Below are 18,269 nucleotides of genomic sequence, written 5' to 3' on the forward strand. Positions count from 1 at the left end.
GTAACTCCGACTTTTAATAACACACCTTGTGCACGACAAAAATTTGCTCCTGGCAATCATGGTTTCGACCACAAAACCGCAGCGGGGAGGCGTTCCTGGTTAACTCTTTCAGCGCTCCAGGCAGTCTGGAGCCTGGCGCTCCTGGAGATCACATGGAGCGGAGACAGAGGCCTGTGGTCACCCACTGGGACGTTCTTTGTCCCCCTCCCACCCTCAGTCCTGTCTCTCCAAGACTTTGCGGAGGGAGATTCCAGGCGGCGGGTGGGCTCCCAGTCTGCAGACTGAGCAAGACCGTAGAGAGGAATCCTGGTGCGCCTCGCTCACTTCTCTCTCTTCCACTCGATAGACCTACTGTGTGCTGATCACTTCATCTCCTGGCTCCTCATTTCCTCCCCGGAAGAGCGAGCCAGTGCAGGTGCACCTGGCACACAGGGGGCCCCGGAGCACCACTCTCCTTGTAACTCCAGAGTGGCCGGGAAGACCCACAGCAACCGGCCTGAGCCCCTGGCGTGCCAGCGTGTTGCCCCCTGTCCCCTCCCCCGCACGCCGGGCCCTGGCGGGCAGTGCGCAGGCGCGGGCTGTTTTCCCGCGAGAGAGCCACAGGCGGTGAGCGACTTCCGGAGCCTCCCCAGGATCCCTTGCGGGCGGCTCTAGCCTGGGGGCAGCCGGCGGCGCGGGCTGGCGGCACCCGAGGCGGCTGCGTTGGCCCGGAGGCTGGTAGACGCACCCGGCAAGCGCTGGGCCCGACCACATGAAAGGCGGGAGCGCTCCACCCGCCAGCTGCCTCGAGCTGGGCTCTGACGCCGCCGCCATGCACCCCAGGACCCGGCCTTCGAAGGGCCGCCTTCCTCCCCAGGCCTAGGGATGGGGCTCGCGGTTAAGGAGCTCCGGCCCCGGGGCCGGGTGGCCCACATGCGGGAGCGCATTGTTTCCCCTGCCAGGTAGGTGTGTATAGCCCCTGTTGGACAGAGGAGGAAACCGAGGGTCAGGGAGGAGAAACAAATTCACCAGGACCCTGCGGTTGCTGAGTGGCAGAATTTAGCCCCATGCAAGCTCGGCCTTTCCCACCACACCAAAGGCCTAACAAGAGCTTGTCATTCTGTCGGAGCTCAAGATGGACGCTAGGACCAGCCCTCTGCCCTCGGCAGGCACTGTTGGGGGGAATTCGGCAGCCAAGCCAGGGGCCACAGCAGCAGCAACCGCAACAGCTCAAAACTTGCAAGCCAAGCACTTGATTCCCCCCAACCCCCACTTCTCAGTAAGGGTAGCTGAGCCCCCAGGCACTGAGGCTCTGTCATTGTAATCTCAAATGGTCGCTTCAGAGCCTGTCTGCAATTACTCTGCAGGCACAGTTCCCCTCACCCCACCCCAAACGGAGAAGCCTCAACTGTCAGCGGATCTGACTTCAAAACCCAAATCATTAAGGAGGAGAAAATCAGGAAACTTTCTGTTGGAGTAACCCAGCTTCAGGACGCCCACCCCCTGAGGGGCACCAATGAATAGATTCTGTCTGTAGCCTCTGCAGTATTACCGGCAGATCCAAGCGGGATGAAGACACAGCCTGAGATTTTTGTCTCTTTTCAGAGTGTGGAAAAATAGCAAGAGGTTCAGAAATACTCACTGGTTATTTCTGTATGAAGTAACAAGGGTATTATTAGCTTGCTCCTTACCAGGCTTTAAACTAAGGGGTCCAGATCCCCCAACAACTCCATGAGGTGGGTACCACTATGGCCCACAACTGACAAGTGAGGAAACTGAGACTCAGATAGGTGAAGTGACTTGCCCAAGGTCACACAGCTCATTAGTGGCAGAGCCGGGACTTGAACCCACATGGTGCCTCCAGTGCCCCTGCTCTTATTCCAGTTGTCAACACATTGTCAACCCCAGGGAATTTGTTCAAGAGAAATCTGATGCCCAGTGATTGTACTACGAACATAGTTGGCTAACCTAGGAGAACTCAAGAGCTAGCCGGTATCATGGAACGCTGTCTGTAGTTAAGACCCACCAACTGCCCCCTCCGGTCTCACGTTCTTAAAACAATCTATTGAGGGGTAGCTAGAAAAAAAGATTGTTCAGTCCTTGTCTCTGCTCACTCACCTCTGAGCATGTCAAGAGGAGGAGAGTATATGTTTTAGAAGCTTGGATTCTGCCGGCTCCCTGAGCCCAAGCTAAAGCAGCCCCGAATCCCAGCCTCATCCCACCTTCTCTGAGATCTGGACCCGAAGTAGGGGGCCCGTGGTGAAGGTCAACATCAGCCAGTGGGGAGTCTAAATCCCAGATACGGGCAGGAAGTCACCTGCATCTTGCCAGGCAATAGAGATGACCTCACTGAAAACCACATCTCAGCTTCTTCAGCCTTAGAACTGCCTCTGAATAAAATCAACCGCATTTTATTAATGCATCTTCAGACCTTGGCTCTGTGCCTAGCATTTTACAGCTTTTATCACACTTAACTCTCTCAGGATTCCTACAAAGCATTCTTGTACCCATTTTCTGGATGAGGAAAATGAAGCTCCGGTAAGTTGAATGACTTGTCCAAGATCACATGCCCCATAAGGAGCAGAGTCTGGATTTGAACTTAGTTAGGTCAGGCTGACTTCAGAGGGCATATGTTTAAACACCACTCTGTAACCTTCCCACTTGGGACCCAACAAACAAGTCCCTTTAGAGAAACCCAACTCTGTGCCTAAGACAGCTCTTAGAACTACCTCAAAGAAGTTCCTTTTGGCAAGAAGATAGAAAAGCCTAGATGGGATTGGGGCTGTCTCCGATTTCCAAGTCCCTTCACGGTATCAGAAAGTGGTGCCGAAAGCCTTCAGAGTTTCAGTCCCGTGTTTCCCCACCTGGCTCGAAACTGCTCAGCAGACAGAGAGAAAAAAAAAAAAAAACCTATTTTCCCAGGGAAACATTCAACTCTAGCTTGAGATAGGGCTTGCCTCAACACGCCAAAGTGAAATCGTCAGCCCATTCATTTACCCTTACAAATTGCTCTGTGAATCCTGGCGCCGGCCTCCCTGCGCTTCCCCCTTCTGGAAACCCCATCGAGCCTCCATGCTCGGAGAGCGCCAGGCATCCACCAGTGTTTACTCACTCAAGTTCATTCGACATCTTCTTGCTCCCAGGCTCCCAGGCTCCAAGACCAAGACGCGCACCAGCACCGAGGCTCTGCTGACCCACCGCTTGTCTCTAATTCTTGCCTGACACAGACATTCCCTGCCCAGGGAAGTGTTTGATTTATGTTGAGGTTTGAGTGTCGGGATTTTGCTGACAGGTAGGTTCCCGGCAGCGCTGGTGCTGATTGGCTGTGGGTACAGGTGCCGGCGAGAGCAGGTATGCCTCAACAGGTGCAGCTGTTAACTCTTGGCCTGCCGCGTTGGGGGCGGAGCTAAGGGGGCCGGCTGGGTGGAGCTGGCCAATTCCTTCCTAGGTGAGAGGGTGGGAGGTGGAGATGAGGAGGGAGGGAGGGCAGCAAAAAGTGTTGGAGAGAAGATAGCTAGAGGAAAAGTACAGAGACAGATACTTGGCTAAAGGAAATCTTGATTCCTGTTTCTAGTTAGTATCCCGGATACTCAGGAACATCCCCCCCCACCCCGCCCCAATTCCGTTGCGCCTTCTTCTGCCCACCATCAAATACTTCACAGCCACTGGGGAATTCTCAAAGGAGAGTGCAGATTCACCCCTCCCCCTGGCAGGGGGAGAGTTGTCTCTGTGTAAGCCTCCGTCCTTTTTTTCAGAGCTTTCCCCTTAGGATAATAATAGCTTCTTTCTGAATAATGTTTTACAGTTACTCAAGTGAGTTCTTTGAGTCTCACAGTAACCCGCTGTGGTAGATATTGCACCCCTTCCTACACTTTACAGATGAGGAGACGGAGGCTGGAGAGGTAAATTGACTTGCCCAAGGGCAAAGCTAGTGAGTGTCAGAGCCCAGATCTGAATCTTCAGTCATCTCCAAGTCTGGCTGTCCCTTCAGTCATCTCCACTGACTGGCTCTCAGTGGCCTCAATTCAGCAGACACTTATGGAGCACCTGTTGGGTCCCAGGCCTTACTGTGGGTTCTGAGGAGACAGGCCAAGTCAGGGGTCACTGTTCTGGAGGAGTCTACAATCTGGTGTGTGTGTGCATGTTGGTGGCAGAGGGGCGGCCGGGGATAGGGAGGGAGGCAACCTTTTATTTGGTGTGATGCCGATCTGAGTGAGATACGAGCAGACCAGTGCCTCTGGCCAACACAGAAGGGACGGGAGGATTGAGGTTGGCCGCCTCTGATGCCTTCGCTAGCTGGTCGTTTCACCTTCTAGTAAGTGCTCTCTTCGTCATTGGAAACAGGAGAATCAGATGCCTGGCAGACTAAGAAATTGTGGAATAATTGCTGTGAGCTGCCCCTGTAAAGAACAAGGTTGGTAAACCCAAAAGATCCACAAACACAAGTAGGAGAATGCTAGAGCTATTTTTAGAGCTTCCACCAGGATTAATTTGAAATTAAATCTAAGCCAGAGATCTTGGTATCTGTTTTTTTTCCCCTCTCTCTTTCTGTTCTCTGCCCACCCCCTCTTCCCTTTTAACAAATTATCTCTTTGCTCTGTCTTCCTGGGAGCCTCAGCTTGGCCCACTCCTTTCTCTCTCAGGGAAGGGCGGGGTTTCAGCTACTCCTGCCAATATGATGGAGGTTTTCAGGGTAAAGTCAGAATCCACAGGAGAGCTCTCTCGTGGGGAGGTCAGGCCTATGGAAAAGGGGTACCAGGTTTGAGAACTGTCAGAGGTTGGCTTCTCACCGGAGGCTGTGTGTGTGGCAGCCAAGGGGGCCCTGACAAGTAACAGTAAATAGTAATAGTAACTGCTAATAAAGCCACCAGCTCAGAGCAGGCCTTCGCAGCTGCCCTTGTTAAAGTAAACACTCAGTCACTGTATCACACCACTTTACTGGGTTCTCTGCAAAGCTCTTACAACTTTCTGATATTTTTCTAATTGTTTGTCTGTCTCCCCTTCTTTCGGAATGTGAACTCCGTAAGAGTGAAGACCTTGTCTGTCTCGCTCACTGGTGAATCTGCAGTGCGTGCTAGCGTCGGGCAGGCAGCCGGTGCTCAGTACCCCGGGTATCGGGCATCGCGCCACGCCTTCACACGCCTCGTCTCACGTCCTGCTTCCAGCGACCCTGTGAGGTGGGCACTTTGGTGATCCTTGTTTTAGAGCTGAGGAGACTGAGGTACAAAGTGATTAAGTGCGTCACTCAAGCCGCAGAGCTTAGAAGTGGTAGAGCCGGAGCTGGGATTTGATCCAAGAGCAGAGCCTGGTGTCCAACCACTTCACAGGTGTTACTGGTGGCAGGAGAGCCACTGGGTGCCGGCAGCAACTGCAAGGCTCACTGCAGCCCAAAGGACGGCACACTTGTCTGCCCGCCTCCTGAGAGGCTGGGAGTTTCTGTCAGCTGTGTTGCAACTCACAGGGAAAGGGCTGTGGAGGTGACTCATGTTGGCTGGGCTCAGATGGAGGCTGGGATTCCAGGCGGCGTGTCTGTGCTCGCTGGACTTTTTTAAATGTGTCCTCTCTCTACTTCTGGGTTTTGCCTCTTTACTCACCCGCACCCATCTGCAGAGATCAGCAGAGGCCCAAATCATGGAGCAGTGGGGCCCCAGGTCTGCAAACACGGGAGGGCACCCTGGATGGGACGGAGGGACTAGTGGTCTAGGATAGGTAGACAGGGACACCAAGAGACTATTTACAAGGTTGCCAGACCCCTCAGCAGGAGCTCTGCCTCCCAGATGTGAGGTACGGGTTGTTCCAGCCCTTCATTAAACGAATGAGAGATGCCGGGTTTGAGAGAGACACTACCCCAGCTTTGCACCCACCCCTTTCATCCTCCTGTGTAGCATGGGCATGGCCCAGGCCTAGGCTGGGCTGCCATCTCTTCCCTTCTTTGGATCGGCCCAATTCTTGTTTTTTTTTCGGCTGAGGAGGGTGAAAACAGAGACCAGCTGATCACATGTGACATAATAATTATATATTCATGAGAGCAACAGTAAATAATGGTAGCTGTTATTTTGCCCTTTGTATGTGGGAAGCACCGCGCTGAGAGTTGTCTATGTTAGCTGGTAGTATTGCTCTGAGTCTGACAGATCCGGGTTCACATCCAGGCCCAACCATGTCATGATGAATAAATGACTTAGACTTTCTGAGCCTCCCATTTCCTCAGCTGTAGAGTGAGGGTCACGTGAAGATGAGAGGAGACGGTTCATGTGAGGTGCACTGGGCAGTGCCGGGCACGTAGCGCTCCATCGTTGTTAGGAAGGACCTTTTTTTCTCCTTTAATATTCGTGTAAACTCCATGAGGAAGCTGTTCCCTCATGTTACAGATGAAGAAACTGACTCAGGGGTTAAATGACATCTCAGAAGTGGAAAACTAGTAAGTAAAAGAGTTGAGATCTGAACCCACATCTTCCTGCCTCCATTCTTGTAGAGTAGATGAAGTCAGGGATCGTGCTAGGCTCAAGTTCTGCCTGACTGCTTCCTAGCTGTATGACTGGGTAAATCTCTCTCAGGGTCTCAGTTTCCCTCCCTCTGAGACGAGATTAATGAGTCACTGTAAGGAGGGAGTTGCATATCAAATCATCTAGGTTTCCTTTTCTAGATTACTTCTGGAAAAGAAATGTTCCTCTTCTCAACACATGATCTGCCCCCTCTGGAAGCTGTCATGATCCTTCATCCCTCCTCCTCCTTTCCAGGATTATCTTCAAAAGAGTGTTAAACTCTTGGCATGTTAGGGAGGCATGAAGGTTAGGACTACCGACTTAAGTATGTGCTAAGAGCAAGGGCTGTTTTGTTTGTCTGCGAAGGTCGGGTACCGCACGATCACACTGCCATTGCACAGTACAGGACTTGCGCTACTGGACACGGTGCTAACGGTCCTTTTTTTTTTTTCTAACACATTAAGACTTCATGGTTATCCAGAACTTAATGAAAACCTCTTGACCTACATAAAAATATTGAAAGGGCAAATTCCCAAATGTAACTTCTCTGTAGGTGCAAAAATGACAGAATTTAAATTTTTTCCCTATTCCCTCTCCCCTACCAAGTTTCTGTACTGATCTTGCGTTGCTTTGTAATTCAAAATGCTATGCAAAACCCCAGTTTTGTTTTGTTTTTAATATTTTTATTTTTTACCTTTTTAAAGTAATCTCTACAGCCAATGTGGGGCTTGAACTCATGACCCCAAGATCAAGGGTCACACACCCTACTGACTGAGCCCACCAGGCACCCCTACAAAAACCCCAGTTTTAATACCCATTAACTAGGTGGTCCCGTGTCCCCATTCTTCCCGGAGCAAAAGCGGAGATAGAGCTAATAAAGATTCAGAGTCCTTGCTCAGAGCTTCCCTGTGAAGTGCATGAATGGAGAATGGGGGCTACCCAACTCGCAGGCTCCTAGCAGGGAGCTCAGGAATCAGCTCTAATCTTGCCTTCATTCAAATTACTATCATTTATCGAGCACTCATCCCATGATACTTGCTTCAGATGCTTTATCCCATTACTGCCTGTCAAATGGGGTCACCTAATCCACCCCAGACAGACTTGGCTCCTGGAGTATTGACAAATTACTAAAGGATATCAACTCTGCAGTCAACTGCCTGAGACCTTGAACAAGCAGGTTTCTTCCTTGTTACCTGAGTTTCCTCCTCACTGAAGTGATTGCTGTGAGGATTGAAGGAGATAAGATCCTTAGTGTGTGCCGTTGTCACCTTCCGGGCCAGACGCAGGTCCAGGTGCTTTCTGTGCATATCCTGTCATTCTCCTGAGCTCCCCATTTTCCAGAAGAGGAACAGGCTCCAAGAGGTGAGGTAATTCAGCTAAGGTCACCTGTCTGTCTCCTTAGTGACAGAATCAGACCAATGTCCGCCTGACCTTAAAGCCTCGGAAACCGTTCTTTCAGCCTCCTGAATGCCTTTTTGGGACAAAGCCTTGGATGGAGGGGTGGGTGGAAGGAAGAAGGGCAGGAGGGAAGAAAGGAAGGAAAGTAGATAGGTTGGCTTGATAGGATTTGTAAGGTAGGAAGGATTTATAAGCTTCTGGACTGCAGAAACCATACTGGGAAAACTAAATCTTACAGGGCACCTATCCCAGGCTCAACATGAGTGTTCAATAAATACTTGTTGAATAAATGAAAAGTGGATGAACATGTATAATTTACACAAGATAATTGACATTCTGGCCAAATCAGCTGTTGCCTTCTTCCCCCACTCCCCAGAGAAGACTTCCAAAGTTTGAATTGCTGTGCTCCCTCTCATTAGCATATACCTTTGGACCAGTGACTCCCTTCTGGAAGTTTCAGTTTCCCCATCATCCCTCAATGGGGTTGACTTGAAGATTAAGATCTCAGGGGAAAGCCAATGGCAAGTAAACCATAGGTACCTAATAAAAGATAGCCAGGGTTATAGGTGAGCACCCAGCTTAGAAGGGGGTCTGCCTCAGCCACCACCTACTTACAGCCTCAGCACACAGCTTAGTTCCCAGCACTCAGCACTCAACCTCTGTTAACACCCTGTTTTTGTGTGTGTGTATGTTTTTGTTTTATGATTTTATGTATTTATTTGAAAGAGAGAGCACAAGCAGAGGGCGGGGCAGAGGGAGAAGCAGACATCCCGCTGAGCAGGGAGGCCAAGGAAGCGGGGCTCAATTGATCCTGGGACGCAGGGCTGAATCCCGGGACCCTGGAATCACAACCGAACCAAAGGCAGCCACTCAACCAACTGAACCACCCAAGAAACCCTGTTAATAGCCTGTTTGATGAGTGAAGCTCTTTTCAATTGAGAACATGTTTTCCTATGCTTTACCTCCTCTGGTGCGCCACAGTGGATGGTGGTAGTCAGGGGGTGATGTATTTTTGGCCCCATTTGAACTCGATGCTCAGAGAAAGCATCCCTACTTAAGCAAAGGAGTTTGGATTGGAACCTCAGATTTTGGATAAAGCATTACCCTAGATACCATTACAAATCCTAATGGGTCCCAAAAGTGCTATCCTGGGCATGCACCTAAAAGCTCCGTAAACATTCCATCATAATATTCTTCTCTATCCCATCACTGGACTTAAGTAGAGGGATAGGACACTCACCCTACACAGAGAACATAGCTCAAATTTAAAAGCATGGAAGGAGGGGTGCCTGGGTGGCTCAGTCGTTCAGCGTCTGCCTTCGGCTCAGGTCATGATACCAGGGTCCTGGGATTGAGCCCCACGTTGGGCTCCCTGCTCCACAGGGAGTCTGCTTCTCCCTCTCCCACTCCCCCTGCTTGTGTTCCTTCTCTTGCTGTGTCTCCATCAAATAAATAAAATCTTTTAAAAAATAAAAATAAAAAAACATGGAACTGGAAGTTGTGCTTATAGAGGGTCAGGGTGGGCAGCATCCAGACCCTTTTGTGTAGTGTACTTGAGATTTTTATCACAATTCTGCCATTAACACCACCTGTATTCCTTCCTAGAAGTGCTCTGGACAGGAAGAATCATTATGGGGTCTAAAGTTGTCCCCAAAGTATCCCTTAAAAAAACCAAGAGAAAGTCTCTGAATACCTGGAAAACAAGTTATTTTTTTGTTTTGTTTTGTTTTTCACTTATCAAGTTGATAAGGATGAAAGAAAAGAAAATGCCAAACCCCAGTGTTGGCAAGGATGAGGGAAACAGGCTCCCTCCTTGCTGGAAGGAGTATGAATCAGTCCAAATGTGGGCTTTAGATTTTAGCTCATCTTTGATCTAGCAATTTCATTCATAGGAATTTAGTCTAAGCAAGCAATCTCTGTGTGCAAAGAGTTATCTGCAAGGATATGCATCAGAGCGTTGTTTATAATCCTGAAAAATTAGAATTAATTTACTCTTCAACAGAAGCTCAGTGAAATAAATAAGATACCCAAATGTAGTTGCATACTGAGCCACAGTTTGCAAGGTGCTGCAGAAAGCCCCTTAGTGCTTGGAAGTTATTTACTGACTTTATAGCACAGTTGTTAGCATTTATGAGTCCTTACTGTATGCAGGGCCCTGGGCTCAGTGTTTAATCTCATTTAATCCTCACACCAACCCTAGGAGGTAACTACTGTTAAAATCCTTTTACAAATGAGAAAAGGGAGGCCCATTCATGAAGCAACTTACCCAGGGTCATTCCAGGGAGCCTCTGAGTCTTGAAGCTGGGTTTGAGTTCCTACTTTTGAGTCTCAAACTCTACTTTTAGTAAATTAGCCCATTCCTTTTTTTTTTTTTTTATGTAGGCTCCACACCCAACATGGAGCCCAACACGGGGCTTGAACTCACGACCCCGACATTGAGACCTGAGCTGAGATCAAGAGTCGGATGCTAAACTGACAGAGCTACCCAGGTGCTCCTAATCCATTCTTGTTTTTAAAATCCGTTTATATGAATAGAGAACAGGAAGGACACACACCAGAGAGTATCATGGATAATGGGATCAGGGGTCATTTATATTTTATTCTTTTGGCTTATCTGTGGGCATTATTTCTTCTGTTAATAAAACAAAGAAAGAAACTACAGTTATTAAAAAGTAACAAATCAGAGAAGGCTTGTCCCTGAGCTGGGAAGGAAGAAGCAGACAGAGTACTGTCTGGAGATTTTCTGTGTTGCCAGGAACTGGTCAGAGCAGAAGGCAGCCAGGGAAAGCAGCCCCCATCCCAAGAGAGGGCCCACTGGAAAGAACAGAACCCAGCTGGCCCAGCCCTGGAGGCCCACTCTTTCCAGGGACCTGGACCCACCCCCATTGCAGGCCATCACCAGCCTGCATCTTAAAAGGGCCATTAAATAAGATACTGCCCATTTCTGGGGCGCCTGGGTGGCTCAGTCGTTAAGCATCTGCCTTTGGCTCAGTTCGTGATCCCAGGGTCCTGGGATCGAGCCCCGCATCGGACTCCCTGCTCCGCGGGAAGCCTGCTTCTCCCTCTGCCTCTCCCACTCCCCCTGCTTGTGTCCCTCTCTCGCTGTGTCTCTCTCTGTCAAATAAATAAAATCTTAACAACAAAAAAAAAGATACTGCCTATTTCCAAATAAAAAGAGCTTCACTGAGGAATGCCTGTTAATCCCCACCACCCCCGTGGCTAAAAATGTATTTCCCCCTCTCATCTATCTGCAGGGGTCAAACTGGGAGCTTGGAGGGTTCAGATGAGGGTTTCCTTAAGGAACTACAAGGAAAATGTCCAAGGCCTGGCTTGGACACAGAGCCCTGGTGTGTCCGTGCTGAACAGGAGTAACTGGGGTCAGCGATGCATTCCTAGGTTAGAGTGGGGTGGGGCGGGGTGAGGTGGGGCCTGCTCCAGACTCAGAGAGGTTCAGGTAGGCACGATTAACCAACCCATAAGGTCCGTTGTTGTTGCTATTTCTTTACAGTTTTCCTTCAAGGCCTGCCCCTGATGTTTGCTGAGATCTGATCTCACTGGAGAAGGGGGTGGGGAGGGATCTGCCAGGGTCTCCTGGGCCCTGAACCTTCTTAGAAAGGCAGAGGCCATGTAGTCACAGGTTAAGTGCTCAACCTTGGACCCCAGACATTCAGGTTTGGATTTTTGTGAATCCATGACTGATCTGCCTGGAAGATTTTTTTTTTGAAGATTTTTTTAAAATTTTATTTGAGAGAGAGGAAGAGCAAGGAGGAGAGGCAGAGGGAGAAGCAGACTCTCTGCTGAGCAGGGAGCCCAAGGCGGGGTTTGATGCCAGGACCCTGGGATCATGACCTGAGCCGAAGGCAGATGCTTAACAAACTGAGCCACCCAGACGCCCCTGCCTGCAAGATTTTTAAGGCCCTCAGTTTGGTGGCAGGTGGTCAGGCAGTGGGGAGTAGGAAGGGGAGGAGCTTCTGTGGCCTACTGTGTGAATATGAATCATTAAAAATTATCCCAGGAGCTCTTAGTTTTTGAGCACTTAAGTATATGCCAAGACTGTGATAACACTTTCCCTGCCCTGTTCCACTCAATCCTGACAACTGCACAAAGATTTAGATACAGTCACCACTGCTAGCTCATAGATGTGGAACCAGAGGCATGAAGAGGCCAGGGAACTTGACGGGGTCCTACAGCCCTAGAATGACCATGCTGGGATTCGAACCCGGGACGTTTGTCTCTAAAGCTCAAGCCCTGCACCTCCAGTCTCCCCCTCCAGGTGACGTAGAATCTGTACGCAGAGCACCAGCCCCAAACACACGCATGTGCACACACGTGCGCGTGCAGTAGGGCACCTCTAGCTGAGATCCTGGATTCTGGAGCCGAACTACTTGAGTTCATATCTTGGCTCTACCATTTCCTACTTGGGTGACCTTGGGCAAGTACTTTGATCTCTCTGAGTCTCAGTTTCTTCATCTTGAAAGTAGGCATAACTCCTACCTTGGAGGGATTTAAATGATTTCACACATGCATTTCGCACCGCTCTCGTGCACTAAGCCCTGGTAATGTCAGCTGTTGTTGCTGTCATTATGGGTGGCTCATCTTGCCTCCCAGGGAAACAGTGAGTTCCTTGTCTTGCCTCTTCTTCTGCTCTGGCCACCACGGCACTCAGCCCAGGGCAGATGCGCCTGGTGATGGACGTTAGTCACCAGGCTCCTTCTCCTCAGAGGGGATGTGAGCATGAGTGTTCTCTCTGCCCAGACTCTGTTGAAATCTGAGTCATGCCTTGACAGCTGTCCCTGAAGAGATGCTGCAGCCTCAGCCCTCTCCCCTTTCACAATGAGCTCTGTCATTCACACCTTCCCCAGTCATGAGCAGACACCCCCAGGATTACCCGTTGATGGGCCCTGAGGACACCTCCAGGAGGAAGAGACTCGGTAGGCAGATGACAGGGACCTGACTCTAGCCAGTGGCTTTGACTGTTTGGCCATATTTCAAAACTATCAGTGGCCTCGGAATTGATCACCCAGTATAGGGCCAGCGTATTTCATTTGGTTGCACTTGGATAACTGACAACTTACGCTCGGCCCCATCTGGACAGGACAAGTTTGGGAGGCTTTTGTTTCACTCTCATCCACTCTCCAGGCTCCCGGAAACCTGTGAGGCGGTTTGGGGAAAGTTAAGGTCCTCAACTTAAAGACTTATTGTGCCTTAGATAGTTTAGTGTTAATGATTATAAGCTCCAGGTCTCTAGCCAGGCCTAGGTTTGAAACTTGACTCTTTTTGTTAGCTGTGACCCTGAGCTTCATAACCTGTTTCTCTGAGTCTCTTTCTTCATCTATAAAATGGCAACAGTAGTAGTATTGACTCCATAGGATGGTTGTGGGGATTAAATGCATGTGAAGCACTTACCACAGTGCCTGGCACATGGCTGTCACCCATTCTTTTGTTAAGCAGTGAGGGAGAGAGCACTGGACCAAGAGTCAAGAGGTCAAGTGTTGAATTCCAGTTCTGCCGCTCATTGGCCGTGTTGACCTTAGGCAAGTTAACTCCCTTCGCTGAACCAGTTTCTTCAACTGTGAAATGAAAAGTTTGGGTTTGAAGGTCATTCAAGTTCTTTTTAGCTAAGATTTGTGATCTGTGACTTTGAAGGTGCCCCCCAAAAGAAAACAGAGTGGAAGAAAGAATTAGTACCAGATGTCTTTATCTGCCAGGATCACATTTCACAAGCCCCGGCAACTTGGCACCATCTTCAGAAGTCCCCCGTCCCCCACCCCCCCATCCAGCAGCGACTACGCTGAAGCTTATCAACCCCAAGAACTGTTTGCAAGACCCCAAGAGGCTTTCTGGAGCCACCATGAGACCCCAGGGTAGACACGGGGCTAGAAAGCGAAGTCTGCATCACAATGAAGGGCCAGCCTCAAACATCACACCCCAGAATGTTACCCTCGGTGCCTCAGGCAGCAGTTATCTTCACTTCCTCAGAATGGATTAGTTTATGGCAAGGGAACGATGTTTCCCCTGCAGCCCGCGGTGTAGTGATCTGTTATAAAACCGGCCCCGCCAGGGAAATGGAAGGCTTTTTTTTTTCCTTTTCTTTCTCTTTCCTTTTTTCTTTCTTTCTTTCTTTCTTTCTTTCTTTCTTTCTTTCTTTCTTTCTTTCTTTCTTTCTTTCTTTCTTTCTTTCTTTCTTTCTTTCTTTCTTCCTTCCTTCCTTCCTTCCTTCCTTCCTTCCTTCCTTCCTTCCTTCCTTCCTTTCTTCTTTCTTTCTTTCTTTCTTTCTCGTTCTTTCTTTCTTTCTTCTTTCTTTTGGTGTAGTGACCTCTGACACAGCCCCCGCCCCCACCCCCTCTCCTGCAGTCTGAGTCACCCCCAGCAGGGGGACAAATCTGGGGATAGAGGAGGCGTCTGGCATCCCCGGGAATGAGAGGCCTTCCCCACAGGAGTGTCGGTTAGTGCAGAGTCCCACTGAGTTATTCTTATGCCCTGTTTGACCCCAGGGGGGTGCGATTGGTGGGATTTACAGAAAATAAAAAGCAATTGGTTTCAACTAGTTCTACCAGTTTTCCCCCCTACAGTAAAACATCACTTAACCATTTTAACGTAACAAATTTCCTTTTACAGAGACAATGGGCTTTGGAGGAATTTATTGGTGGTAACAAACAGAGGCACTTTCTAGGAAGCCCTTAGTGCCCAACACGTGCCAAATATTTTATACCCATTATCTTATTATTTTAAAAAATTACTAGTTTCACCATGAGGAAAAAATAGGACGATTTTCATTTTTCAGGTGGGCACGCTGGGGCCCAGAGAAGTAAAGTGATTTGCTCAAGGTGACCGGTGGAGCTGGGACTTGCACCTGGGCTGGAATCACCCCAGAACATCTGGCAGCCACAGCTTCGTGTGCAAACTTGCTGGAAGCCTTGTTGGTGAAGCTCTGCCCCGATGGTAATGAGACCCAGATCTGCTCATCTTTTGTGACATCTCAGACTCTTTTCTGGAAGGCCCACCTGGTCATCTGGTCCCAACAGCTGGGACAGCTGTGGCGCAGCGAGCGCAGGTGACTTGTCTGAGCTGGTCCAGGAAAGGGCAGAGCTCAGCCTCTCCTCTGTGGGAAACAGGCAGTTCTAGCAGTAGAGACGGTGTTGGGGGACTCGGTTTCCTAGTCACTGTCATGTCCAATGGCCAGTAACCGTGAACTCTTTCCTCCTTTTCCTTCCACCCAGCAAATGCAGCATCCAGATGCAGCCAGTTGTGAGGAGAATATTTCCATAGAAATTCTGCAATATGGATATCCTCTCTAGGCCCCAGTCCAGCATGAGCCAGCTCCTCTTCTGGCTGGGAAGTTTCTTTCCGCTCAAGCCCACTCCCTTCCCCCTTTTTCTCCTACCTTCCTCAGGAAGTAGCTCCCTCTTCTTCACAGCGCCTGGCTCTACCCTGCTCTGGCTCAACCTTCCCGGGCAGTTTGCTCCATTACCTCTGCTGGACCCCAATCGCTTATGAATTCTCTAAAGTCACGTCAGGGAATCCCACAGATGCCTCCTGGACAACACAGGAATGCCCAAGTTGTTCCAGGCAGAAAAAGTTCTGGGATCAAACCGCTTGGGCAAAGCCGCACACCAGACCCTCTTCTTAAAAATGAACAGTCATGGGCGCCTGGGTGGCTCAGTTGGTTAAGCGGCTGCCTTCGGCTCAGGTCATGATCGCAGAGTCCTGGGATCGAGTCCCACGTCGGGCTCCCGGCTCAGTGGGGAGCCTGCTTCCCCCTCTGACCTTCTCCCCCCTCATGCTGTTTCTCTCTCTCTCTCTCTCTCTCAAATAAATAAATAAATAAAAATCTTTAAAAAAAAAATGAACACTCACAGTCAAGTCTCTGAAAAGTCCAGCAGTCAGGAGACTTTTTTGTTGTTGTTGTTGTTGTTTGGGTTTTTTTGCTTTTTCAACCCAGGGTTTCCCAAACCGAGGTGTCCACATAATCATCTTCCCTGTCCCTGCTTCATACCTGTGATGACAGGAGAACCAGTGATCCACAGTGGAACACACTTTGGGAAATTCTACCCGCAGCCTTCCATCCAAGTTTGCAGTTAATCTTGCTTTCATTGATTTAAGCCTTTCCTGTTTCTTGGGGCTAATCTCACAAAATAATCTAAGGTGATTCCTGCCCAGTAGGGTCTTCAAGAAACATATACTTGATGGGGATGAAGATTTTCTTAAGACTTGATGATGATGCCCAGGACAGATCAAAGATTTTCTAGAATGTGGGAGGAGAGGGAGTAGAATTTGAAACAACAGCAGACAGTGTTTACCAAATTTTTGTTTCATAGTCAGAGGACCAAAGCCAGGAATGGAGAGTAATCAAACCAGACCTTGGTCACAGATAAATTGTTTTTGAGTGAATGAATGAACAGACTTTCTGACTGGTCAAAAGGTTGGGAGACTGTGAATGAATGCTGCATGCATGCATGAATGAATGAATGAATGAAGATCGAAAAACTGGTTGCCAGATTAGAACCTGTCACCCATGTTCAATGGAAGAAGCCAGACATGAAAGGACACTGTGAATGATTCCATTTATACGAAGGTCAAGAACAGATAAGCTAGTCTACTATGGCAAAAACAGAGCTGTGGTTGCCTTTGTGGAGTAGGCATTGACTGGAGCGGGCACAAAAGGGCTTTTGGGGGAATAGAAATAGTCTCTATCTTGATTCCGGTGGTGGTTACATGACTGTATACTTTTGTCAAAATTCACCAAACTGTACATTTAAGATCTGTGCACTTACCTGTATTGTACATTTAATCTAAGAATAAAAATCATACCACTTAGGTCTTCCTGGCAATAATTCACTCCCTTGTCCATTATTTTCTCAAAGCACTTTGTCTACACAGGCAGTACATCACTTTTTTTTTTTTTAGATTTTATTTATTAGAGAGAGGGAGAGAGAGCACAAGCAGGGGGGAGGGGCAGAGGGAGATGGAGAAGCAGACCCCCCGCTGAGCAGGGAGCCTGATGCGGGACTCGATCCCAGGAGCCTGGGATCATGACCCGAGGCGAAGGCAGATGCCTAACGACTGAGCCACCCAGGCACCCCTATTTGTTTATTTATTGAGAGAGAGAGAGAAAGAGCACAGGTGTAGGTGAGTGGGGGAGGGGCAGAGGGAGAGGGAGAGAATCTCAAGCAGACTCTGCGCTGAGCACAGTGCCTGACAGAGAGCTGAATCTCACAACTCTGAGATCCCAACCTGAGCTGAAATCAAGAGTGGGGTGTTTAACCTACCGAGCCATCCATGGAGCCCCAGCACATCACTGTCATGTAGACCGCCCTCCAGGAGAAGTCTTCATGAGCGTGTCTATTTCCTTCCCCCACTGCATGTGAGCTTCCCTCTGGAGCCCGCACAGAGCAAGCAATGAACTGACATTGGTGAGATTGAGTTGAGGCCAGATTCGTAAAAATAAAGGAAAACAACAGTAGATCTCATGTATTAAGCACCTGCTGTGCATCAGGCTGTATGCTAAATTCCTCACACACTTCATTATATATACATGTGCTTATACATATATATGTATACACACACACACACACATATATAAAACCCCCACAAGATAAACAGAGTAGCCATTAAGTCTGAAAACAGGCAAATAAGAATAACAAATGCGAATGGTTTAGCTATATTACATTATAACACAGGCAAAAGCATCGTATATTTCCAACTTTCTGGTCAGTGTATGACTGTGTGCGGATGTGTCTGTGTATATTATTATCAGTCTCCGTTTTACATGGAGATAGTGAGACCCAAGGTCACAGAAACGTGTAGGACTGACAATTGCAGACAAACCCAGGGTGCCTCAAGGGCGTTGAGCTGGACTATTTCCAAAGTGGCATCACACAAATCCAGAAGAAATGTGAGATCTTCCTGGCCAAGGGACTTGAAAACAGTTTCCTTGAAATTGAAAATGTGTGTGTGCGTGTGTGTTCTGAGAGGTGTAAAGGCTCTTACGGGCTCCCATGGGTCCCGGAAGGGGCTGCTTAGCGAGAGGAGGACTTGGGTATCGAGTCCTAACTGCATGCACCATTTATCAGCCGCATGACATTACCTTGGGCAAATTATTCAATACCACTCAGCCTGGGTTCTCCCACCTTCGAGATGGGTGTAATACCAGTTTTGAGGGAGGATTCAATGAGATAAAGCACGTAAACCTCTCAGCATGTTTAAGTTCTCAGTAAATGTTTGTTGAGTTTATTACTATCATTTTGCTGTTTTCAGTAGGATTTCAATTCCCTGCTCTCCCCCGCCTCCCACCACCCTCAAACAATTCTTTGGCCTGCTTCCAGCCTCTCCCTTTCCTCAGAGGGTGGAAGCCCAGGATGGGACACTCTACGAGCAGTTGTGACAGATAGTTTGAATCAGGAACAGTTA

The 18,269-nt window shown here is 48.9% G+C and overlaps 1 protein-coding gene and 1 long non-coding RNA gene across 4 annotated transcripts in view; one reads left to right on the forward strand and one right to left on the reverse strand.

Annotated features, from left to right (window-relative positions):
* GRHL3 (grainyhead like transcription factor 3) overlaps nt 1-3,221 on the reverse strand; it is a 33,380-nt gene extending 30,159 nt beyond the window's left edge. For both annotated transcript variants that reach the window (XM_036088998.2, XM_036088996.2), the window contains exon 1: nt 3,092-3,221. In XM_036088998.2, the coding sequence (XP_035944891.1) occupies nt 3,092-3,108 (17 nt within the window). In that variant the 5' untranslated portion in view covers nt 3,109-3,221. The remainder of the gene's footprint in view (nt 1-3,091) is intronic.
* LOC118533621 (uncharacterized) lies at nt 709-16,661 on the forward strand. 2 transcript variants are annotated; one of them, XR_013448341.1, is made up of 5 exons: nt 709-941; nt 3,123-3,271; nt 4,324-4,393; nt 5,007-5,156; nt 14,644-16,661. It is a non-coding gene; the product is annotated as an uncharacterized LOC118533621 (long non-coding RNA). The 2 variants fall into 2 exon arrangements; XR_004916309.2 differs by lacking the exon at nt 5,007-5,156.
* Nucleotides 16,662-18,269: the final 1,608 nt, after the last annotated feature.

Source organism: Halichoerus grypus, chromosome 5, assembly GCF_964656455.1.
Source record: "Halichoerus grypus chromosome 5, mHalGry1.hap1.1, whole genome shotgun sequence".
Lineage (NCBI taxonomy): Eukaryota > Metazoa > Chordata > Mammalia > Carnivora > Phocidae > Halichoerus > Halichoerus grypus.